This window comes from Rhipicephalus sanguineus, chromosome 3 (assembly GCF_013339695.2).
Source record: "Rhipicephalus sanguineus isolate Rsan-2018 chromosome 3, BIME_Rsan_1.4, whole genome shotgun sequence".
Lineage (NCBI taxonomy): Eukaryota > Metazoa > Arthropoda > Arachnida > Ixodida > Ixodidae > Rhipicephalus > Rhipicephalus sanguineus.
In genome coordinates, this window is record NC_051178.1 from 13,753,791 (window position 1) to 13,779,432 (window position 25,642).

Genomic DNA, 25,642 nt, shown 5'->3' on the forward strand with positions numbered 1-25,642 from the left:
CAAATAATTTCAAAACTAACGTCGGCCGTGCCACCGACACCTTTTTCGGTACTGCTGGCCTTTTAAGAAGAAATCCAATTCTGCCTGCATTTTATACACTTGCTGAGCAAGAAGTCGGATCTACAACAATTGCCAATCTTTGCCTAAGGGTGTCATTAGAAGGGCCGTAACTATTAGTGCAACGAAATTATGCAATATGTTTTCAGTTATTCTAAAAGCTGTTGTGGAGGAGAATAAGTGCACAAAGTTTAAGAAATCTCAAAAATGCTTTTTTTTAATTGTCACAAATGTCCTTTGTCCGGTGTTTTCTTGAAATTAGCCCGATCGGATCTCTTTACTGAAAAGTTATATAAATATAAGATTCGGCAGTTTGGTAGATAAGTATGCGAAGAACGTAATACGGAATTTATGTCGCTCTGCCACAATGCTTTTTTGAGATAAAGGCCTTCAAAGGAAAGAAAAGAACGTTTCCTGGGCCAATTTTGAGGTTTTTTATAAAAACATCTAAGCTACACGTAAAAACTAAAAATACCTGAGGAGAAGCAAAAATATTCATATATTTAGTTTTGGAAATTTCAGCTCCTAACTTTAATATATTGTCTGCAATTCATAACGAAAAGTTGGCTAAAAACAGCAGAGCGGATGAGCGCTCCACTGCACCTCTTCGTCAGTATTGATTCTCTGTGCTACGGACAAAGCCCTAAAGTGGTTCCCCGCGCACATGGGGGACATTGCAGCTATCTACACTAGCAGCCGTAAAAGCAACAGCAGCGATGCCAACCACCAAAAACCCACCGGCACCCCGCCCAACCACAATGAGCGCGTCCACCTTGTCGCGAGGCAGCTTAACCGCCGCGACGCGGTCACCTAGGGAGCAGCCGCTGTTGTTGTTGTGAGGGGCTCAGGCGGAGGAACAGCGGGGGAGGCCACCGGTTCCGGCCCCGCCCCTATTACACCACCACCGCCTTCGTTGTTGCGGCAACCGAAGTCGTGGCGGAAGGAGCAAGGAACCAGAGGTACGCCGACTGCTATGCCGAAGAGTTCCCGGCCACGTACCACGAGGTGCTCGCGCACTATAGGAAAGACCGAAAGAAATATCCGGAATCCCAAGTGCGTCTGGACAGGTCGCAGGCGGTGGACCTGAGGCGGCTGCAGACGGGAACTTTCACCAACCCCTAACACCTGCACCACCTGTGGCCCGCGCTGCACCCATCGCCTAGCTGCCCGTGGTGCGAGCACGGACGGGCTAATATGGCCCATGTACATTGGGAACGCGCGAGAAATGAAGATAGGCTACGAGGAAGGATGAGGACAACTGAAGGACCCTCTGAAGCGGGGCACCTTGCTGAGCGATGGCAAACCGCCTTTCTCAGCGAGGCCCCCAAAGACCAGGAGTGGGCCGTCGCCGAGGACCTCGAATGCTGGATCTCTGGCAGCCAACCCCGGGCAGAACCGTTAGAAACTTTATTTTTGGCGGCAAAACAAATTGCGCATCTCTTATTTGCACTCATCAGGCAATAATATATGAAATTTTCAAATTAATTTATGAGGTCGACCAGCCATCGTTTGTTCGATCTTACGTGGAATCACCCACAAGTGAAAGTGACCGGATGCGGCCATGTTGGTTGTTTTGGTCACGATCGTTGACGCAGCGCTAGTTTAATGGATCTGGCCAAGTTCTCTTCAAACAGGTGCAGGATATGGCTAATTTTTTTATCTACACGTCCTTTGTGATTTCCCCGTAGAATCAGGAATCGCCCCATTTTGATTACAGTTGTCTTAAATATATATATATATATATATATATATATATATATATATATATATATATATATATATATATATATATATATATATATATAGGTTTTCCCACATAAATTGAGCCAAGATTGAAAATGAAAGGCACTTCAGAGGCAAATTGAACCAATCGTATACTACTCGCACTAGCCTATAGATACTCAGGCTATTTTTTATTTTCCCCTAAACTAATTAGTTACTTTTCTTAATTACCAACTTTTTAATTATTGGCTGAAAACCCAAAATATGGACACTGAGCTGTTGAGCACTTTTAGAAACCACGGACTGAATTGTTTTCTGTACGATACGTCTCACGGTGTTATTTTTTTCCGCGTTGTAAAGAAAGCCCACGAAATTTGAAAAGAGGCCACGTGACGGACGGCGAGCGCACTACTATAGTGCTGCTCTCAAGTGTGCAACCGGTGAACGAGGTGGCCTGCGGCTGCCACGGGGCAGCGGCAGGGTGCTTTGAAAGTGGCCGATGTTTGGGCGTCCGTCTTTCGTTGAATGACGGTGCAAATGCACGCTGCTGGCCTAGCGCTGCCGAGATAAGCGTCTAAGACGGATAAATAAAACAAGAAAATAGCATTATTGTCGCTTTTGAACTTCAGATGCGTAAAAGGAGGCGACGACGTGAAGCAGGGGCGTAGCCAGGGGGGGGGGGGGTGGGGGGGTTCAACCCCCCCCCCCCGAAATTTTTTAGTTTTGCTTGCGTATATATACATGCGCACATACAAACGCACGCACGAACATATATAAAGTATGGTTAAACCCCCCCCCCGAAAAAAAATTCTGGCTACGCCCCTGACGTGAAGCTAGTCACGGGTGGCGGTGGGCAGGCGAACGGCATGAGGAGACTTTTTTTTCAGTGATCGGTGTTCGGGGGGGGCAAAATTAAGCCGCGATTACAAAACATGTTCAAAGAGGTCACCATCTGCTGCAATACAACTCTGGCATCTCTTTATGAGATTTTCCGTGACGTTCTTCACCATGGTTTCGGGAATGTTTTTGCAAACTTGTCTTATTTTTTCTTTTACCTGATGTTGTGGTTGCTGTCTGGTATACCTGACTCTCGACGTACCCCCAAAGAAGAGAATCAAGGGGGTTTAAACCTGGAGACCTTGCGGGCCTAGCAATGGGCCCGTGCCGCCCTATCCACTGCTGCGGGAAAACTTCATCCAGCCTTTATCCAGCGCGCTTCATCCAGCACGCATTCCTGCTTCTGTGCGCAGGAGCTCCAACATGCTGAAACCAGTTAATCCTTTAATCCTATTTTGAAGTGGTCTATCCAAGATATCGTTGACATATCGTTCGTCTGTAAGTGTGCTGTCGAAGAAGATAGGTCCGATAATAGTACCACCGTAAATGCCACACCACACATTGAAAGACCACTGATATTGGTGACGCGCCTGCCAAACCCAGTGAGGGTTCTTGTCACTCCAATAGTGAGCGTTGTGGATGTTCACTTGAGCCTTGCGCGAGAAGTTAGCTTCGTTGGTCGAACTTACCTTGTTAACGAAGCCTGGTCTTCCTCTGTCTTACTTAGGATCGAGTTTGCAAAGTGTGTGCGATTCTGGAAGTCGCGAGGCTCCAATGCTTGGTGCAGCTGCGCGTGGTAGGGATGAAGTTCTCCTTTGTTTAGTATTCTCCACGACGAAGATTTCGAGACACCAGCTTCAGCACCCACAATACGGACACTTCAGAAAACTTGGACAGGATATCCCTCTCCACGTCCTCGCCCAAAACTGAAGATCTGTTCCGTTGCGTGGTAAATCCCCCATTCTCTTTCAGCGTTTCATATGTACGCACAATGGTCATTGAGCTTGGCCGCGTACCTGGATGCCAGCGTAGAAACAGCTTAACTGCCTGCGTTCTGTGTCCGCGTGATGCGCCTAGGGCCACAACCCTATCCGCTCGTTGCTCATTCGAGTACGGCATGTGAGCTGCTTACACAGATTAAAACAATGTAATGTTGCTGTCCAGAACACGAAGGGTTACGGGTGTCTGAGGAGCACCTGAAGAAAGACAACTCGTCAGGAATGGTTCGCACGACGCAGACGCTTTGTGGGGCCTCTTTTTGTTCAAACTGCAAAATTGCAACAGCTGTCGAGGCCTTTCATCGTTCTGTCGCGTTTCGCCCTATCTGCTGAATCAGAATCAAACTGCTGTTTTTTTCCTCGCAGTCGTGACCGCTTTATCACCGCGGTAGCGCTCGGCCAGCAGCGTACATTTGCACCGTCATTCAGCGAAAGACGGACGCCCAAACATCGGTCACTTTCAAAGTACCCTGTCGCTTCCCCATGGCAGCCGCAGGCGACGTCTTTCACCGGTTGCACGCTTGAGAGCAGCACTATAGCAGTGCGCTCGCGGTCAGTTACGTGGCCTCTTTTCAAATTTCGCGGGCTTTTTTTACAACGCGGAAAAAATCACCATGAGACGTATCGTACAGGAAACAATTCAGCCCGTGGTTTCTAAAAGTGCTCTACAGGTCAGTGTCCATAATTTGGGTTTCCAGCCAATAATTAAAAAGTTAATTAATTAAAAATACTTAACTAATTAGTTTAGTGGAAAATAAAAAATAGCCTGAGTATCTACAGGCTAGTGCGAGTAGTATACGTTTGGTCCCACTTGCCTCTGAAGTGCCTTTCATTTTCAAAGTCTTGGTTCAAGTTATGTGGGACAATCTTTATATTGTGAAGGCATTTATTGACGGCGCGATTGACGGCGGCGGTGCACAACGACGACAGTCACGACGGAGCGCGGACTCGCAGACTCTCACGAGCGCGAGCACGAGGGGCGTGCTCTCCGAGAAGAGGCGAACAGGGCGAACCACTAGAATTCGCTCGAGATGACGACCCATTACAGCCTTCCAATGGTTCTCTACAATTACCCCGGGTACGAAAAGGGAGCCGCCCGGCGACCTAACAGCTTGTCACTATGAGCGGGTCAGGTTGGGCTTGAGGCGCTCCACGTCGACAATGTCGCGCCCTCGACGGCGCATGTCCGAAGATGGTTCAATGGGTTGAATCAGGTAGTTGACCGGGGACGTGCGTTCGACGACACGGTAGGGGCCTTCGTGTTTGGGCAGTAGTTTGGAAGAGAGGCCAGTTGCAATGGTAGGGACCGAGAGCCATACGAGCGCTGCAGGTAGGAAGTGTTGCAGAAGTGTTGGGGCACCGCGAATGCTCTTCTGGCGCTCCTGGTCATGCGTAGTCAAGGTGTTGGCAAGCTCGCGACACTCCCACCAAGCCTGGCTGTGGCAGAAATAGGCGCACACTCAGATCAATCCGGCTTGTATGGAAGGATTGTGTCGATTGTGTGCGACGAGTGCCTGCCGTACAATAAGAAAAATGGCTTTGAGGGGCAGTATTGTAGGCGTAGGTGAAGAAAGGGAGAATGGAATCCCAATTTGTGTGATCGGCGGCGACGTACATCGAGAGCATGTCGCCGAGCATGCGGTTAAAGCGTTCCGTGAGCCCATTCGTCTGCGGGTTGTAAGCAGTAGTTTTGCGGTGAACAATGTTGCACTCTTTGAGGATGGCTTGGACGACTTCCGACAGGAAGACACGGCCTCGATCGCTGAGCAGCTCCTGGGGTGGACCGTGGCCCAGCATGAACCGGCGGAACAGGAAGGGGGCTACATCGCGCGCTGTAGCCGCAGGGAGGGCGGCAGTTTCAGCGTTTCGCGTGAGGTGGTCTACAGCGACAATGGCACAGCGGTTACCAGCGGACGTCCGAGGAAGTGGCCCATACAAATCGATGCCAACGCACCCAAAAGGCCGGTGAGGGCAAGGTAAAGGTTGCAGACCTGCTGGTGACTGGTGCGTTGAAGTTTTGCGGCGCTGACAATCGATGCAGGAGCGAATGAACTTCTGCACGTAGCGGTACATGCCTCGCCAAAACTACCTTCGGCAAATGCGGTGGTATGTTTTCGAGACCACAGAGTGCGCACACTGCGGATCAGCGTGGTACGATTCGCATATGTCCGAATGCAGACTGCGGGGTATTACTAGTAGCCACTGGCGACCGTCGGCGTTGCAATTACGTCGGTGAAGGAAGTCGTCGCGAGTGGCGAAATGCTGGGATTGACGACGCAACGCACGAGTGGATGGTGTTGCCGATGGATCAGTGAGCAAGTCTATCAGTGAAGCCATCCATTGATCCTTGCGCCGTTCGGCAGCGATGGTGTGAATGTCGATGGAAGAAACGGTATTGTGAGACATTGAGCGGGGGGTATTGTCGTCAGGCAAAGGGGAGCGCGAGAGTGCGTCGGCGTCAGCACGCTGGCGTCCGTTGCGGTACAGCACGCGGATCTCGTAGTCCTGTAGGCGAAGTGCCCAGTGGGCGAGGCGGCCTGATGGATCCTTCAATGATGACAACCAGCATAATGCATGGTGGTCGGGGAATAAGTGGCAGGCAGGCTCGCCACTTATTTTTGTCACGGATCTCCGGACAACAGCTGGCCAGAAAGAACGGACGAGGCGAGAGCGTTACACACAACTATTTTTAATTACACACACACACACACACAAAAGAAAACCACACGTAGTTATCCAAACCCACTGCAAACATTAAAAAGGAACACACAAAAATAAAACTAGCGCTAAACACAGTTATCGCTCAAAGAACAATTGAGTGAGAGACAAACAGCTAAAAGTACGAGGGGTTCATCGCTTACACCACTCACGGCGTTCTGTCCCGTTCGAAGAGTCGAGGCGTTGCGTGGTGCACAGGCGTTGAAGTAGGCGTCCCAGTCGATGCCCCCGGCTTCAACTGTGGCCTAATGCGGGCTGGCGTTGCCGATGAGGGTGGGCAGCACCGGGTAAATGACCTGGGCGTCGCAGGTCCTTGATATGGCCAGGGTCTCCCGGGAGGAGAAACTCGCTCGGTCGAAGCCTACGGAGCGGTGCCGTAGGTCGGTGCGCTCGAGCCAACAGCCGATGGCGCGTCCTGGGCGTTGCTGGTGGTCCCAGGTCCATGGACGTGTCCTCGAACAGGCGGTGGCTACGGTACGATGCCGTAGCACAAGGAAGAGCCGGAGCGCCCGGAACACAGGCCGTCGACGCTCGTCCCCAGCTTTCCAAGCTCACGCGCTGCCGTTCGAACACTCCGGACCCCCTATGGCCACGTCACCCGCTTTTTTATATCGCCCCGCTTCGTTTTCCTCTTCTTCTAGTCGTGCGGTTATACGTCACGATACCCTTGGCATCTTCCTCTTCTTTTCCCACGTCTTTGCTGTCACCTCTTACATGTGATAGACGTTGACCGGGGATGTGCGCTCGACGACACGGTAGGGGCCTTCGTATTTCGGCAGCAGTTTTGAAGAGAGGGCACTTGCAGTAGTAGGGACCGAGAGCCATACCAGCGCTCCAGGGAGGAACGTGGGCTTAGAAGTGGTGGAGCCATCACGAATGCTCTTCTGCAGCTCTTGTTCGTGCGGAGTAAATGTCTTGGCAAGCTCGCGGCACTCTTCAGCAAGTCTGGCTGTGTCAGAAATAGGCGCACACTCCAATGGATCCGGCTTGTATAGAAGTATCGTGTCGATGGTGTGCGACGGGTGCCTTCCGTACAGTAAGAAGAAGGGTGAGAAGCAAGTAGTGCTCTGATAGGCTGTGTTATAGGCGTAGGTGACGAAGGGCAGAATGGCATCCCAATTGGTGTGATCGGCGGCGACGTGCATTGAGAGCATGTCACCGAGCGTGCTGGTAAAGCGTTCGGTTAGGCCATTCGTCTGCGGGTGGTAAGCAATAGTTTTGCGGTGAACAGCATGGCACTCTTTGAGAATGGCTTTCACGACTTCCGACAAGAAGACACGGCCTCAATCGCTGAGAAGCTCTTGGGGTGGACCTGAGGCAGTATGAATCGGTGCAGAAGAAAGGAGGCAACATCGGGCGCTCTAGCCGCTGGGAGGGCGGCGGTTTCGGCGTATCGCGTTAGATGGTCAACAGCGACGCTGGCTCAGCGGTTACCACCCCAAGTCAGAGGAAGTGGTCCATACAAATTGATGCCCACGCGCCCAAACGGACGGCTAGGGCAAGGTAAGGGTTGTATACCTGCTGGCGACACGTGCGTTGCAGGTTTTCGGCGTTGGCAATCGAGGCAGGAGCGAACGAACGTCTGCACGTAGCGGTACATCCCTCGCCAGAAGTATTGTTGTCGAATGCGGTGGTAAGTTTTCGATACCCCAGAGTGCGCGCATTGCGGGTCAGAGTGGAAGGCCTTGCATATTTCAGAACGCAGACTGCGGGGTATTACTAGTAGCCACTGGCGGCCGCCGGCGTTGTAATTGCGTCGGTGCAGTAGGTCGTCACGAATGGCGAAATGGTGGGCTTGACGACGCAACGCGCGAGTGGATGGTGTTGCCGACGGATCAGTGAGCAAGTCGATCAGCGAGTTGATCCATTTATCCTTGCGCTGTTCGGTAGCGATGGTGTGAACATCGATTGAAGAAACACCTATGTGAGATACTGAGCAGGGGCGTTGTCGTCAGGCAAGGGAGAGCGCGAGAGGGCGTCGGCGTCAGCATGCTGGCGTCCATTGCGGTACAGCACGCGGATGTAGTCTTGCAGGCGAAGTGCCCAGCGGGCGAGACGGCCTGAGGGATCCTTCAATGACGACAGGCAGCATAGTGCATGATGGTCGGTGACGACATCAAATGGTCGACCATAAAAATAAGGTCGTAACTTTGTAAGCGCCCAGATGATCGCTAGCCACTCTTTCTCCGTGACTGTGTAATTGGTCTCGGCTCTGGTAAGCGTACGGCTTGCGTATGCCACGACATATTCGTGGAACCCTGGTTTGAGCTGCGCAAGGACAGCACTGAGGCCTACACCGCTGGCGTCCGTGTGTACCTCCGCTGGGGCGGTAGGATCGTAGTGGCGTAGTATGAGAGGAGACGTCAACAAACGACGGAGCTTTGCGAACGCGTCGTGACACTCGGGCGACCACGAATTTAGGGGTCCGTTACTTCCAAGGAGATTCGTCAGTGGCGATATGATGGTGGCAAAGTTTCGTATGAAGCGTCGAAAGTACGAACACAGTCCTACGAAACTGCGCAGCTCTTTGACGGACGCAGGTTTGAGAAATTCGGCCACGGCCCGAAGCTTGGCCGGATCGGGAAGGATTCCGTCCTTGGACACGACGTAGCCGAGGATTGTCAGCTGGCGTGCTGCAAATCGGCACTTCTTCAGATTCAGTTGGAGGCCGGCGTTGCGCAAACGCGTCAAAACATGGCGCAGACGCTGGAGATACGTGGAGAAATCCGGAGCAAAAACCACGACGTCGTCCAGGTAACACAAGCACGTGTGCCATTTCAAGTTGCGCATAAGGGTGTCCATCATGCGCTCGAAGGTCGCGGGCGCATTACACAGACCAAACGGCATGACGCTGAACTCGTACAAACCGTCAGGCGTGACAAAGGCAGTCTTCGGTCGAGCGTCATCCGCCATGGGTACTTGCCAGTACCCCGAGCGTAAATCAAGGGATGAAAAGAATTCGGCTCCTTGCAGGCTGTCAATCGCGTCGTCGATTCGCGGCAGCGGATAAACATCCTTGCTAGTGATCTTGTGGAGCCGTCGGTAGTCCACACAGAACCGCACGGAACCATCCTTCTTCGCAACGAGAACAACAGGAGACGCCCATGGGCTGTCGGAGGGCCGAATAACGTCGCGTCGAAGCACATCGTCGACTTGCTCATTAATGACCCGACGTTCTGCGAGAGACACGCGATATGGACGTTGACGCAGTGGTGGTGGGGCGCCAGTGTCGATGCGATGCGTAACAGCGGAAGTGCGGCCGAGAGATGTTTGCCCGACATCGAAAGAAGAACGACATTCTTCCAGCAGGCACAGCAGTTGGGAACGCTGGACCGATGTGAGGTTGTCAGCAATGGAGGACCTAAACACATCAGCAGGCGACGAATCAGACGTGGAAACAGCACAGAGCGTACGGGAACTGGGACAGTGCGTGTCATTGGGTGCGTCCATAACTTGTGCGTCTTCGAGGGGTTCCACAATGCCGTGACATTCCCCTCGCACCAACGTAACAATGTATGGAGATGGGTTGTTAACAAAAATAGCGGTGCTGCCCTGAGTAACTTGGACGGTCGCGAAAGGTATCAGAAAGCCTTTCCTTGTGCGAACGTGGTCAGATGGCGATATGAGTGCAATGGTGCCGGAGAGACCGGCGCAGTCGGCTGACACAGCCGTCTACGAGTTTGGAGGTAGTTTGGTATCGTCTTTGACGAGGATCTTGCTCGATACCGATGAAGTGTCTGCCGGCGTCAAATCTGAGAACGGGGAGAGTTCGATTTAGACTGGTGCGCAATGAATTACGGCGTCGTGGCGGGAGAGCACTTCCCATATCCCAGGATGACGTCGTGAGCATATGCAGCAATTATAATGAACTCGACGTCGTACAGAACGTCCTGAATGACGACGCGAGCTGTGTATATTGCTGTAGGATGAATACTCTGGGAGCTGGCTGTACGGAGAGATATCCCTATCAAACTTTGCATATTTACTCAATTTTGCTCATGCGAAAAGCCCTCGAAGAATCGATATACATAAATAAGTCATTATTTTTACAGTTAGATCACTTCATTAGCTTGCCGGAAATACCACTTTATTGAGTGCATCGCATAAACGTTCTTTGGAAAAAATTGTTGTTTAATGCCCTTTAGCTCATTCGGCACAAAACTACAGACTCTCAGAAACAGGCGGGAAAATTTTTGGCAACAGAAATAAACGAGCAGAACGAGTTTCGAACTTCAAGACTCAGTTAGCAGTCAGAGCTTGTCTATTTCCTTCTTTTTCCGTTGTCCGAATTTGTGATCACTTGTGTGTTGTACAATAACACAGTTCCACTTACGGCTGATCACTCTAATTATGACTATTTGCTACTATTATTCTTTTATCATTGTTGTTGCGCCGCATAAAATTGCGATTTAAGCAATATTTGAATGAGAATAGCTGAATACAACAAACCCCTTTATTTAGCCTTGCGGAGGTGCTTCAGTCATTTTCACCTCATGGCGCACACGCATCCGGCGGATTAGTTGTATGGGCGTGGTTATTTTCGCCGCCGATTGAGTGATGTCGCTGTGGTCGCGCGCTGGCGCCACTTGGGTGGAAGTGACGTTGCGCGAACGCTCGAGGAAGGGCGCTTTCGCTATTTCGGCTTTGGCAGCGTTCATGGACGCAGGTATGCCAGGTTGAAAAGACAAAATATAGCCAAAAAGTAGGAAAACTAGGCACAACTTAGCCAACTTTAGCCGAAGGCAGCAAAAGTAGCCAAAAGTAGTCACGTGTGAGTGAAAATGACTGGGTCGTTTTTATTTCAACGGCTAAATGCAAAAAACTTTTGGTGAAAATGTAAATCAGTGTAGTCTCAACCTTTCAAAATCAGAACGGCAGAGATTCAAGCAGTAATTGTTCACTTTAGCGGGAATAACACATCTCGAGCTAGTTGGTTGGTCATAACGAGGCGAAAGCAGCGCACACTTGACGAGGACGGACAGCGCCCTGTGTTCCCTCTGTCCGTCCTCGTCAAGCGTGCGCTGTTTTCGCCTCGTCACGTTAGCGATGATTTCGTGCACGATGACCAAGCTTCTTGTGCTGTTGCAAAAATGACTCTTAACGCGTCCTGCATGCCTTTATTTAAAAGGCCATGTGGCGAAACTAAAAATGAGTACGGAATGAGTGTGCTGGCAGTTATAGTTACTGGGTCTGAACCATAAACTGTAGTCATTTTCACAATCCTTTTTGCTTGATGCCCAAGTGCAAGCACTCTATATTGCTGAGTTGCAGCCTGTAGCTAATAATAAGAAGGGATACAATCAGTTCTTCGGATATCTGATTTCAAATGTCAATTAACGCAGGGCGCCCTGGATGCGAAACGCTTTCGATTGTCCTGTTACCATCGAATACGGTGGTAGTCGCGCTCAGCAGTATAGGTGGGGTGCTATGCACGATGGCCCGAGCTTCTCGGGCACACGAGTTTGCTCCGAGCTCGCATTACGGCGGTCATGACAGGAAGACAGTGCGGAGCACGCAATAGCAGCGTTGATAAAAACGGCTACAAGAACGAGCATGGCGTCACAAACGCATGTGCGGCATTTGCGGCGGTGTTCAAAGGAACACCGCGTGCGAACGCGTCAGCGCTGCCACTCAGTCAGAATTTTGACAGTGCAGCGACGTCAGCGCGATTGTTGCGCTATCTTTTTGCCACCTGATCATCGCGCCTCCCAAGGGCGTTGTTCATGGGCGTTTATCCTCTTTCGGGAAATGCTTTCGTTCCACCTGCAGCATGGAAATTTCCAGTCTCGAAGGCAACAAGGGCGCACACGCAGCACTCTGGTGCAGCTCGTTTCGCTTCTCTGGAATATTACAGATAAATAAATGGGCAGGTTACTGCTATACTTACATTACACGTCTGATGATTTTTCTGTAGGAGCGAATCGGTAGAAACAATGTCTCCACAAACAAGTAAATAGTAACATTTCTCGCCGCAAATCGCACCAGGCGCGCTTGCTTCATAGCGGTGAGTGGTACGTCGTGAGAGCGGTGAAATTGAATGCGAGACATCGTAGCCACGTGATGATATAACCTTCAGTTCTTCGTGCGTGTGTGCATAGTCTGTGCGATGAAGCTCACAGATGAATGGGGCCGCTCGCTGGCGTTGCGGCGTGAGCACTGCTCCTCGGCAAGAGGAAACGCGGTGGGCGGACCCGCTCTTCGCCGTGGGCGTGTGTCAATCAAATTGATTGACGCGGGAACTCGGGCACAAACTCGTTGATTCTGAAAAGGCCCAGTTCAACTCGTGACTGTCATAGTGCCGGTGTGCCTGTCAAGTGTTTCATGCGGTTGACGCTACTCAGCAGCTTCTTTGCATATAAAATATTTTGGTCAGCTTGCACTACTTGTGCAAGGCTGGGGCCATCGGAGGAGCTTGTGAACACATAGCTTCTTCCAGCTTTTTACGTGGCTCGTCTACTCAGTATCCTTGGTCTACCTCGGAGTAATGACCTTGTCAGTTCGGTCTCAATATTGGTGCCATTGATTAGGAAGGTCTTAACATGATATTGAATAGTCCTTTTTTAATTGGTAATGTTTTAATTTCCACGACATTATTTACTCAGGATTAATTCGTAAGGTCCTGAATAGCACAGACGTAATTAGCATAGTATTAATTACCACGATCTAATTAACACGACCTCGGTGAGTAAGGTCTAGATTATCTTGGTTTTAATTACGCGCCCATAATTACCCAGGTTTATTTCGCAAGGTCCTGAATAGTACAGAGGTAGGGAGCATATTCATAATGAGCATGATCTTAATTAGCACGCTCCTAATTAGTGTAATGTTAATTAACATTACCTGCTAATATCTTAACTACCACGTCTATAATTGCTCAGGTTTATTTAGCAAGGTCCTGAATAGTACACAGGTAATTTTACCTTATACCTAATTAGCACGACCTTAATTAACATGATATCAATGAGTAAGGTCCTGATTATCTTGGTTTTAATTACACGCTCCTAACTAGCGTCGTGTTAATTCGCATATTCTTAATTACCTTTTTTCTTAGCTTTACACGGCTTCATTGGCATGGTCTTAGTAAGACGTGGCTTAGTTAGCTCGGCCTTAGCATGATTTTGCCTAATCAGCTTCGTCATAGCACGTCCTGACTTAGCTAGGTATACCGCCCAGCCAATTAGCTAATCAGCCGGGCGCACGTGCTCTGGGAGCGAGCAGACGATGAAGAAGAGAAGGACGAGGGCGCGCGCCAGCCGAGCAACGCGCTAGAATGTACAGGCCGACTATGGTGATTATACACGTGACCTCGGCGATTATCTCTAGCCGCGGTGTTGTAAGGTGCTCAGTCGGAACTAATCTCCGAGGCCAAGCTGCTGATTATTCTAAAGGATTCTTAGTGCAGACATTAAACGCTTGAAAATGAATTCGAACGGCCCGCGCACACATAAAAATATAGTTAGTAGCGCTTTCTGCCACTTTTCTTGCATGGGTGCACTTCTGCACTCAGTGGAATGACAAATAAATGAAAGAAGGGTCCCCTAGTTTGAAGACACCACCCAAACTTCTCGACCGCCCTTGACGTGACGCCGCGTTCCATCGTAACCAATGGAACGGAGCGCGCGCTGAGGGATGGATTTCACCTTCTCGTACTGTTAGCTCGTTCAAAAGGGGGTGTCGCCAGAGCTCGGAAAGATCCCTAGTTTCCCCAATCTCGGGCCATAGTGCATAGCACCCGTGGTCTGCAAATTAGGCCCCATGGAATAGGTTTTCCCGATTCCCCTCCACGTATCCAGTAGTCCTTTTTTTGTGTGTAATGCAGGTGCCGCACTAAAGTTTGGGAGCAGAAAAGTCGCCTTAGCTGCCCTGTTCTGACACCGTGTTCTCGAACGGGGGCGGCTGCTACACCATCAGACAATAATATTTGGTTAACGTCGAGCGAAGACAAAAGTAACCAAGAAGTAGCCACGTAGCCAAATCGTTTTTTGATTCCACCGGCCCCAAAAAATCTGCAAAATTGGCGCAAAGTAGCCAAACTTGGCAACCCTGCATGGACGAACGTCTTTCGCGCGCGGGTCCGTGAGGCGATAGCGCGGCTCGGACCCGTGGACTGGCGCGGTGAGTCGAACGTCGGCAACGCCGTATTCGCGGTGCATTGCATCTGTTTGTGTGTGTTATGGTCTCTGTGTGTTGTGTTGGAATATTTCTCATTTTACTAGTTATTAGATTCGGCTGGCGAGCCCGCCGTTGTAATATGGTTCAACAAAAGTAAACGTGTTCGTTTGCTCGACAGCCTCTACTGTGTTCCATGAGAGCGGTTCATTCAGACCCCACAGCCTTCAGAGACTACGAAAAGGCATTCGACTCATTAGAGATACCTGCAGTCTTAAAGACACTAAGTCGACAAAGAGTACCTAAATTCAATGTCAATACCTTAGTCGACATCTACCGAGAGTGCACAGCTACTTTACCTCACCACACATAAAAAGCGATAAAATTACGGGAAATAACAGGAGTCGGACAAGGAGCTCCAATATCTCCAATGTTGTTCGCTGCGTGCTTGGTGCAAGTATTTAAACAGCTAGACTGGGAAGAAACAGGAATCAACGTTAACAGATAAGGGCTCAACAACCTACGACTTTGCAGATGAACTCGTACTCTTCAGTGACAGTAGCAACTAATTAAAAAAAAGGTATTGAGGAATTAAACCGACAAAGGGTTAATGTAGGCCTAAAAATGAATACGATGAAGACAAAGATAATGCTGAATAGCACGGCAAAAGAGAAAGAGTTCATCATTGAAAACCATACATGGGAGTGTATACATATACCCCGGCAGGCCCGTAGCCAGCAATTTTTTTCGGGGGGGGGGGGCACTTACCTCTTTGGCAAAAACACCTATTTTCATTAGTTATTTTTGGTAAAAACACCTACTGCACAAAAATTTTTTTTTGGGGGGGGGGGGGTGGCGGGCCCGGACCTCTAAGCCCTCACCCCCTGGCTACGGGCCGGTACCTCGGACCACTACTAACAGGGGAACCGAATCACAAAGGCGAAATTTATCGAAGAATATGAATAAGCTGGAGCGCATTTGGCAGGCACTCCCAAATAATGTCGGGAAATCTGCCACTGTCATCAAAGGGACAAGTGTACAGTTAATGCTTACTACCAGTTCTAACATATGGGACTGAGACATGGAGGATGACTGAGCGTCTAGAGGATAAGTTCAGGACCACGCAGCGTGCAATGGAACGTAAAATGACAGGGCTAACATTAAAGGATCGGAGGACGGCAGAATGGGTCAGGGAACAAAGAGCGGTTGCAGACATGCTACTCAAGCGAAAGAAACAGACCTGGGCTGGCCACGTAATACGTAGAGCAGACAACGCAGTAAGAGCAAAACAATGGCTACCAACGGGTGGGAAACGCACTCGAGGAACGCAGAGTCGGTTAGATGGAATGAGGAAATTAACAAGTTTGCCATGATAAAACGCAACTAGCTCGCGCAGGATAGGGTAAACTCGAGATCCTCGTACAGTGCCTAGAATATACTTACTAGTGTGCCGACCGCCGAGTGCTTCCAATGGGAGACGCTGGCACGGCCGGTAATGCCTGCCGCCGGAGGCCACTAGACGGCGACGCCCTTTGGGACCGTGCAACCGAGCGGCGCATCAAGCGCGCTTCGGATGCGCGTTCGTAAGCGTGGGCGTTGTGGCTTTCGAGAAAGAAGTGTCACCGCACGTCATTGCCTTCTATGCGCGCGGTTGGCACTTGTTTCATTTCACGGAACCGCGATTTCGTCGCAGAAAAGCAGGCGTAACGACATTTTGTCCCATAGTGCACGAGACATACGAGTGGGTCTCATTACTCAGCGTGCCTGCCGACACAGAACATTTAGCCGAGTGGGAAAAGCATTTAAAGGGCCCCCTAAACCACTCTGAGTTAAAAAGACCAGAATGTGGTTTCTTCCTCGCCTTCAGTACACCTCTTGCAGTCGCTCTCTCCTCAGCGTCACTATTTCTTCACGAAACACGTGAATAATGTCTCTATAAGCGTTGAGGCTATCAGGACTTAACGCTTTTTGGCCACACACTGTTATCTGCGCTTGCGCTGTCGCAGATGTACCGAACGAAGGGAAATCAGCTGATCGCGCATGATAGCCGCGCGAGACAAGGCAGAACGTGCATAGCAAGGCAGGGTGTGCAAGGCCATTCACGACCGATACTCCACGTACGTGGACCTGATCGAGAGCTTATTTCCTCGTGGCGTCACGTGAAGAATTGTGCCGAAAAGACGCCATGAGAAAAGAACGCGCTCATCATTCGCATTTTCAGAGGTTGTTTCGGGGGGAGGGGCTTTAAAGAGCGCAGATGGCTGTCGTTGTGAGAAACGCTTCAACAATTCCTACTCTGAGCGTGGTCAGGTGATTAAACAGATCATTAGTAAAATAACTGGCGTTATGTGATCAAACAGATCATTAGTAAATTTATGGTAACGAGCCGCAAATTGGTGCCAATTTGGCATTTGTGGATATGTATCGCACATAATCATGAAAAAAGTTGTACTTCTTTCTCGGGAACCACGCATTCATTTATTGGTACTTTTCGAAGACGCACCCTGTATCGTGAATCTTAATAACGATAGCTGTGTGTACTATCGTTTGTAGGTGCAATGAAATCGTGTTCTTTTGATTACGTTTTGCACCTCAAGCTAACGTTCCTAGAATATAGCCAAGGGCGTTGTCTGAACCAACGTTCCCCAGCGCGAAACGGGTTTGGACAGCCCATGGCGTCTCTCGCACGCGCGCGCGTTTGTTGACTAGAGATGCCGCTCCATACAGCACGGCCCTAGAGTTACTGTATATGCTACTTACCTAAAGGCAGCGTACACAGTAACTATACACGGCCCCTGTGGCTATCGCCGTATGGTGGCCGCACTTTACTTACTGAATAAAGTTGAGAGTACGATGGAACGTCAATGCATTCGTTTTTAAATCAGTTGGTCGGTGTCCGAATATCTTTAACTAGTATTTTACTTACTGAATATACTTACACTAAAAGGACAGACTGGTGGGCTAGTTTGTAGTCTATAACTCTGAACACTAGCGCAAAAAATCACACAGACGACGACAGAGCAAGACAGGACACAGCGCTAAGGGCAAGCATTAGCGAAGGTTCCACTTATTAGGCGCGGCTTGCGTCGATGGAAGACACGTTCAGCTGTTCTAGCCGAAGTCCCAGTCAAAAAGGAAAGCTTCCACATGTGCTCCCAACGCAGTAGATCTATGGGTCGTCGTGGCACTCCTACCTTGAGCACCGTCTGCTTGGGCGGGAACCGACCGACGGGAGCGTGCGGCAGCGGCGGCACGGGCAGTGGCGACAGGGGTGAGTGGGCCAGCACCACGGCCAAGAAGCCAGCCGCGCCGGCTACCCATAGTGGCACCACGTGCTTCGCAGCCACCACCAGGGGAAGGCCCCACTCTGCGTTTCATAAAGAGTTCATCAGTACTATTTCTTGAAGTCGGCTCGGTTTCCTCTTGGACGGCGATGGTAACTGCGAGTTATATCACGGATACCGCTTTACTTTCAACATACACTCCCAATACAAATAACGAAAGAAGGGACGGTTTCTTTCTTAGAGGCAAACTAATGAAGCCCATGAAGCACGGGGCAGGTTATTTATAAGCTTCAAAGTGATGTGGTAAATAGGACGTAATTTGAAATGAATAAAATTGAACGAAAAAACAACTTGCCGTCCGCAGCGACCGAACTACAAACTTGGAATAACGCGGGAGCTGCTCTACCGAAACAATTACGAGTACAGTGAACTGCGCTAGGTGGTGCTAGTTCATTATGTTACAGCGCGAGTAAAATGATGAAGAAAGCTCGTTCTTGTGGCACTTAATGAATCACTACAACGGCGCTCGTTGTCCCACCCGTGTTACTCGGTATTTATGTACGGGAGGTCCTGGCAGTGTTAGCCTGCGCCACTTCTAGCCACCACAACATGTGTGGAACACTGAGATTTGCTAGCACGGGATCCTTTTACATGCTAGCACGAGATGCTTGCTATGTAAGATGTACGTGGTATTCTAGCTCATTCGGACGAAGCATATAAAAAAAAGACCATGCGCTTTAAGAAAGTTCTACCTGCTATATTAAATTAGTGGTAGTCATGTGCACATACAGCCTGTAATTTTTTTCATTGCTAAGCACTAATTAATTAATCGGCTTTATTAGCTAATTGTTCTTCTTGTTCGAATCGGTTAAGCAATACCATGAAACGGCAGGCTGCCTGGCGTAATGCTAGAATCAAGCATTTATTTTGTGGTGAAGTCTGCCGGGTTGTTTTTTTCCGAAAAAACAAAAGCGCGTTAAACGCGCCAACTGTAAATTGACGCGCGCTTGCGCGTCACTACTCCAGTGCTTCCAAGCGTTCTTTGATACACGGCTGCGTTTGTTTATAACCGCATTGTACAGGGCTTCACGCTCGATGATGAACTCGTCAGTGGCGTGTTTTAATGCGCGTCCATCCAATAGCATCAAGGCTTCTACAATGAACGAACGTAGCCCTCTATCAATCAAAGAACGCTTGGAAGTGCTGCAGTCGCGGAACCCGAGTTCAGAACCCGAGTAATGGTGGCCGCATTAGCCCGGAGTGACCTGCCACGTACTGGCTGACAATGGCCGCGCGTCTCTGACGTGTTCCTGCCGCGAGACGTCCTGTGCCCGTGGATACGTTGACTTCTCGGGCTTCGGGCGCCAGCCCTGGCGTAGGTGTCCGGCCGGGACGCGGTTACGGCGTCGGTGCCTTCACTTAAACGAGCAGTCTTGAGAGGCTGTTCCGCACTTTCCAACGCGCTCCACTCCAAGGCTTGTCAACCATCATGGACCTTTGTGAGACCAGCGTTCGTGCCTCGTCCCTCGACAATACTCAGGAAGTGTTAGGTAGAACTTTGCCTTCGCAGATCAATAATGCATGATTGTCAGTGTTATGTGGGCTCGTTTTCAGCGAGTGCATTAAATGTTGTGTGCAAACGGTCTCGTTGTGCCTTGGGTGCCTGTGGCGACGTCTCGGATACCCGAATGATAAGACCCTACACGTTTCAAAATAGATCAACAACGTAACAACGCAACGCAGAAGCCACGACGACGGATGGTGACACGTGATCCAGAAAAAAATTACACCATCTCTCATTAAAGTGAGAGATGGTGTAATTCTTCGCGTGGAACGTGTTCCTCTTCGCGTTCCACGCGAAGAGGAACACAACGCGCGTCGTGCGTTCCCTCTAGCCTGGCCGTTAATTCTCACAGGGCGAGCGGGGAACGCGGTCTACAGGCGCGCGAGAGGGAGGCGGCGTAGAAGAGGAGAGAGAGAGGGGAAGGGGACGCGCATGCGCTGGCGCTCATCTTGGCGCTGCGCAGGAGAGAATTTCGGCATGTCGAGCCCGCATTTCATAGGAGTCAACCGAAGCAAGAACGCGCGCAGCGCTCTACCTTTTCAAGGAGAGGAGACTAGAGGAGGAGAGTAGCGCATGCGCCGCGAGAGCAGAAGCAAGAACGCAGGAGAAGCAAGCGCAAGCAGCTGCTGTGAGAGAAGTGGAGAGAGTAACGCGCAGCTGTTGGAGAGAGGGAAGGAGGAGACTTGCGCATGCGTAGTGGGAGTACGGACTACCATGCCGCGGGACATACCCCCGAGCAAGAGATGCTTCGCATCTGAAATTATCTGGAATTTGGCGCGACAGCAGGGCGCGTGAAGAGCAACGCTGTAGCCACGGTGACCTTCCCTCGGGGTGGAGGGTGCTCTCAGCCAGCAGCACGTTCGGCCGTAGTCCCGAGTGTTCCTTTCTGGGGGGCATGAAAAATTGTCGAAGCCAGCAGCACTGTCGGGTGTCCTCCCGAGTGTCTGGCGGATGCCAAGGGTCGGAGTGCGCTGCTTCGCTTGGCTTCACGTCTGGACGTCCACTCCATGGAGCTGCACCATACCACGCTAAGCCGCTGCGATAGCTGCGTTGTCGAAGCTCCATCTTCGAAGGTGTATCCCGCATCAGGCGTTCCTTTTCCCCGGTGAGATTTTTCTCACGCAATGACTCAGCTTGTGTGTTTTCTTTTTAAGTTCATTTTCATGTGTCGTAAAGTGTCGTGCGTCTGTATAGCGTCCGCAGTTGTGCATCTTATGTTCATCTACACATACAGTGAGAACGGTCCCTGCCGGCGGCAAGTTATCTTTTCGTCCACTTTACTTTTTTCACATTTATATTCTAATTACTACAATTACCACCCCCTATACTTTCCTTGGCATTGCTGTCTGTTAGTTCGCATTAATATTGTGTCTAGCAAAGAAAAACGAGCCCTTAAAATAATCTTTTCCTTCATTCATAGCGAGGGTCTCGTTCTGGCAGACATAATGCCTTCAGGTAGTATGCGAGGGATTATTGATCAGCTGCCTGCTCGTATACAGATCACGTGCTACGTGACGCCAAAAAGGCAGAAAAAAAGAGTGTTCCACACTCGCCGCCATGGCTTCGACTGGCGCTGACTGACACTCCTAAGTTTCAATCCACATATATACCCTACAAAGTGGACGGGGAGATGACCGCCGCCGTAGCTCAGTGGTAGAGCATCGGACGCGTTATTCGAAGGTCGCAGGTTCGGTCCCTGCCGGCGGCAAGTTATCTTTTCGTCCACTTTACTTTCTTCACATTTATATTCTAATTACCCCGCCACGGTGGTCTAGTGGTTATGGCGCTCGACTGCTGACCCGAAGGTCGCGGGATCGAATCCCGGCCGCGGCGGCTGCATTTTCGATGGAGGCGAAAATGTTTGAGGCCCGTGTACGTAGATTTAGGTGCACGATAAAGAACCCCAGGTGGTCGAAATTTCCGGAGCCCTCCACTACGGCGTCTCTCATAATCATATCGTGGTTTTGGGACGTTACACCCGAGATATTATTATTATATTCTAATTACTACAATTACCACCCCCTATACTTTCCATGGCATTGCTGTATGTTAGTTCTCATTATTATTGTGTCTAAGAAAGAAAAACGAGCCCTTAAAGAGACCCTGAAACGGATTTTTGAAGTTTTGTCAGCGTTTAGGCAGGAGCATCCCCAAATCATTCGCACCAGAGATTAGGCGATGCACCGTGTACCAAGGTCGCTACGGAATTTATATCTATAGCCTCCTCCTCACCACTGCCTTTGCACCCTCAACTCACAGACACCCTGGCATCGCCGGCGATCGCAGCGCTCTCATGAGCGCACTCGACGGTTTGAGCTTCGCTCAGTCATGGCCTCAGATATTGCGCGCAATCTCGGAGGCCCAACAAAGACGAAGCTCGCGGAGTGGTTGATATCTGCTCCGACAGGTGCCGCCACACTACGAGCAGATCTTATTTTATTCTCCTGTACGGCGACAATCTGCAAAGGCGTGCGGACAAACAAAAGTAATTCGAGAACGATCAGCGATAAGCGTAAACTCGAGCAATGTGTTTGTGTCTTCAGGGGCGAAGTTACAGCCACAAAAACGTGGATCGTGGCATTGAACAGATAGCGAGAGCGCGACGCTCATTGCAGCGACGAGCTGAAGGGATTCCGCTCGCCAGGTGCCTCACGAACATTGCACGATGTCGCAGCTTTACAAGTCACCAATTGCTAGAAATTGCTAGGTATGTGGTACACAACACGGCTAGGGCAATTCATTGTTTCCCAGATAAAGAACCCTCGAGATAAACACTAGCTCAGCTCACGTCAACACGGAGCACGTTGTTACACAGGCAGACGACGCTCGCTGCCCACATGAGGTTTAGTGACGTGGACTGGTCATATCCAATCAGATCAGCCGCCGGCGTGACGTCGCGCATCCATGACGACGCGCACTGGAAATGGGCGGTTTGAAAACGCGTTTGGCTGAGCCGCTGTGATCGGTGGCGATTCGCAGCTTTAAAACCTTGTAATAAATTACAGAGTTTACGCACAGAGCTTAAATCGGTCTGTAAATGACCCTTAGGACTTGCTCTACCGGCTCAATGTGTTCGTACAAAATCCTCAAAACCGTTTCAGGGTCCCTTTTAAAGTAATCTTTCCTTCTTTCATAGCGAGGGTCTCGTTCTGGCAGACATGATGCCTTCAGGTAGTATGCGAGGGATTATTGGTCAGCTGCCTGCTCGTATATAGATCACGTGCTACGTGACGCCAAAAAGGCAGAAAAAAGAGTGTTCCACACTCGCCGCCATGGCTGCGACTGGCGCTGACTGACACTCCTAAGTTTCAATCCACATATATACCCTACAAAGTGGACGGGGAGATGACCGCCGCCGTAGCTCAGTGGTAGGGCATCGGACGCGTTATTCGAAGGTCGCAGGTTCGGCCCCTGCCGGCGGCAAGTTATCTTTTCGTTCACTTTACTTTCTTCACATTGATATTCTAATTACTACAATTACCACCCCCTATACTTTCCTTGGCATTGCTGTCTGTTAGTTCTCATTAATATTGTTTGCCTTTGAGTCAAATGAAGACATTCATATCATGACATCTAGTTCACTATATATGGCATGTTTGTCATGCATTCATGCATGTAGAATCTTTAATATAATGAAACGTATATTCTTGTACATGCAATGCGTGTCCTGTCGTTTACATTTTTCACGCACTCATGTCATGCTGCACCAATTCTGGTGTATATCCAGTTAACGAAACGTCCGGAAGCGCGCCAAGACAGTGTCATGTGAATCGTGCCGTACATGGCATGCATGTTAGTATATGCATGTTACGACCTCTCATTTATGTTCATCATACAGTCACGTCACGCAGTACCAGTGTATACCAAACTCGGCCGTAAGCGCACTATGAGCGTGGCATGTAAATCATGCTGTACATGAAAGGCATGTCGTGATTGTTATGCTACCATCTGTGATTTGTGTTCATCATACAGTCGCGTCGAACAATGCCAATGTTGGTGTATGTCAAGCTAGCGAAACGGCCGCGAGCAGCCCATGAGGCTCGCATGTGAAGCATGCCCTGCACTACATGTATGTCATGATTGTCATGTTACCGCCTGTCGTTTATGTCCGTCGTACAGTCACGTCACGTAATACCAATTTTGGTGTCTATCAAGCTAGCGAAACGGCCCCGAGGGCACCATGAGCATGACATGTAAATCAATGCCTACACGACATGCATGTCATGATTTTCATGTTACCGCCTGCCAGTTATATTCGTCATACAGTCACGTGACCAAATACCAGTTTTGAGGTATACCACGCTTGCGAACCGGACGCGAGCGCCGCAAGGGCGTCGCATGTCAATCATTGTGCACATGAAATGCATTATTCGAAGAGTTTTAATCGATTACGGCAACCCCACCCCGCCACAGTGGTCTAGTGGTTATGGCGCTCGGCTGCTGACCCGAAGGTCGCGGGATCGAATCCCGGCCCGGGCTGCTGCTTTTTCGATGGAGGCGAAAATGTTTGAGGCCCGTGGACTTAGATTTAGGTGCACGTGAAAGAACCCCAGGTGGTCGAAATTGCCGGAGCCCTCCACTATGGCGTCTCTAATAATTATATCGTGCGTTTGCGACGTTAAACCCCAGATATTAATATTATTACGGCAACCCCCCCCCCCCTTTCTTATATCGTGTGCTGGTTAACCGTCGGCGAAGTGCAGTGATGCTTACTTGCTATATTGCGCTATTATGGCATTTTGTTGTGTATACTGTTTTCTTTGTCATCTAATAATGGCGAGCAATCGCAAGAGGACCACGGTGGAAATTGTTCACAGAAGATTAAGAAACGACGACTGCGATGTGTGATACAGGTGGTAAGCATTACTCGAAGCCAGCTGCGGAAACTCTTTAGATATTACCTGCTTCTCGCCCACTTTACTAATGTGCCAAAGAGTCATCCTCCGAAGAAAAATGGTCATGACTAAAATTACAATGTTGAATACCCCGTTCCCGAAGGCACCAATCCGCCTCTTCCGGTAAGTTATCGGTATCTCGCTGCATAGCCAAGATCTTTTGTGTAATTTATCTTGACAATCAGGTCGCTTTCGAATTACAAAAGCGATTTTTATGTTTCAATATGTTGGACTGTTGCTAATTCCTATTTGTTCAAAAAGCTGCGTCCTCTTCGCAGGACCGCTTCCTTGGTCCCTGCAGCGTGTTTTCGGCACTATTGCTTTATTGAATGAAAGCAGCAAGGCGGTGCGCCAAAGCTCAACAGCGAAGTTTGGTGTTTTTTGTAGATTTCAGACGTGCTAACGCATCGTCTAGTTGCTTAATTTGTTTGTGTTCGTTTTCGGCTCCACGCTGTTTCATTGTGTTTGATTGCACAAACTCAGCTCTCCTTGACTTTGATAAACTAGCGATTTTCTTCGCCTGCAGTGTCTATGGCAACATTCTTAGGTATTTTATTTAACTCTCAGGTCCGCCATGGCGGCTCAGTGGTTACGGCTCTCGGCTGCTGACCCGAAGGAAGCGGGTTCGAACCCGGCCACGGCGGTCGCATTTCGATGGAGGCAGAATGGTAGAGGCCCGTGTGCTGTGCAATGTAGTGAACGTTAAAGAACACCACATTGCCTAAATTTCCGGAACCCTCCATTTCGGCGTCCCTCATAATCATATCGTGGTTTTCTGACGTAAAACTCCACATAATATTAGTATGCAACTCTCAGGTTTTACTGGTTGTTTTTTAATACGAAAGTGTTTTATGCCGGGGTCCATTAAGACTTCAGTGACGTATTTCCGTCACGGAAATGACGTCGAAAAATATACGCAATCAGATGGCAAAGAAAAAAAGTCCCCTCAATGGGCATCGAACCCACGACCGCTCGGTCCGCAACAACAAATGCCGGGCACGCTGTCCACTGCGCCATGATCACAGACTCTAGAGGCTTTACAAACGCGCCTTTTATATCTACCATTCTCCCGGTCGGCGGGGTGGTGTGGCCCTCTAGGAGCGGTAAAGTAAAGTAATTCGTCATTACTGTGTCCTTCGCGATTAGCACCTGCAACGCGTTACACGTCCCTCCCATTCGGCACGTTTTCAATAGAAGTTCAATTTTGTCAATGCCTTAACACACCGCGGGGTGGCGACCTTAGCCAAGCGTCATAAAAGCGTCGGCCTCGCTCATAGCTCTGCAACGCCATAGCGAGGCGCGCCTGCCTCACCTCGCTTAACACCGCGTTCCCCGCTCACGCGCTCGCCCCTAGAAAAACCGCGGCCGGGCTACAGGGGCGGCACGACGCGCTTTGCGTTTCCCTCTAGACCGGCCGTGGTGTTCAAACACATTTTAACATGCCACGGGATAGCGACC

The 25,642-nt window shown here is 49.9% G+C and overlaps 1 protein-coding gene across 2 annotated transcripts in view; it reads right to left on the reverse strand.

Annotated features, from left to right (window-relative positions):
* The window catches only part of LOC119386457 (uncharacterized), a 300,186-nt gene that overhangs the window by 239,486 nt on the left and 35,058 nt on the right, over nt 1-25,642 (reverse strand). For both annotated transcript variants that reach the window (XM_037653742.2, XM_037653743.2), the window contains exon 2: nt 17,636-17,808. In XM_037653742.2, coding sequence (XP_037509670.1) covers nt 17,636-17,808 — 173 coding nt within the window. The remainder of the gene's footprint in view (nt 1-17,635; nt 17,809-25,642) is intronic.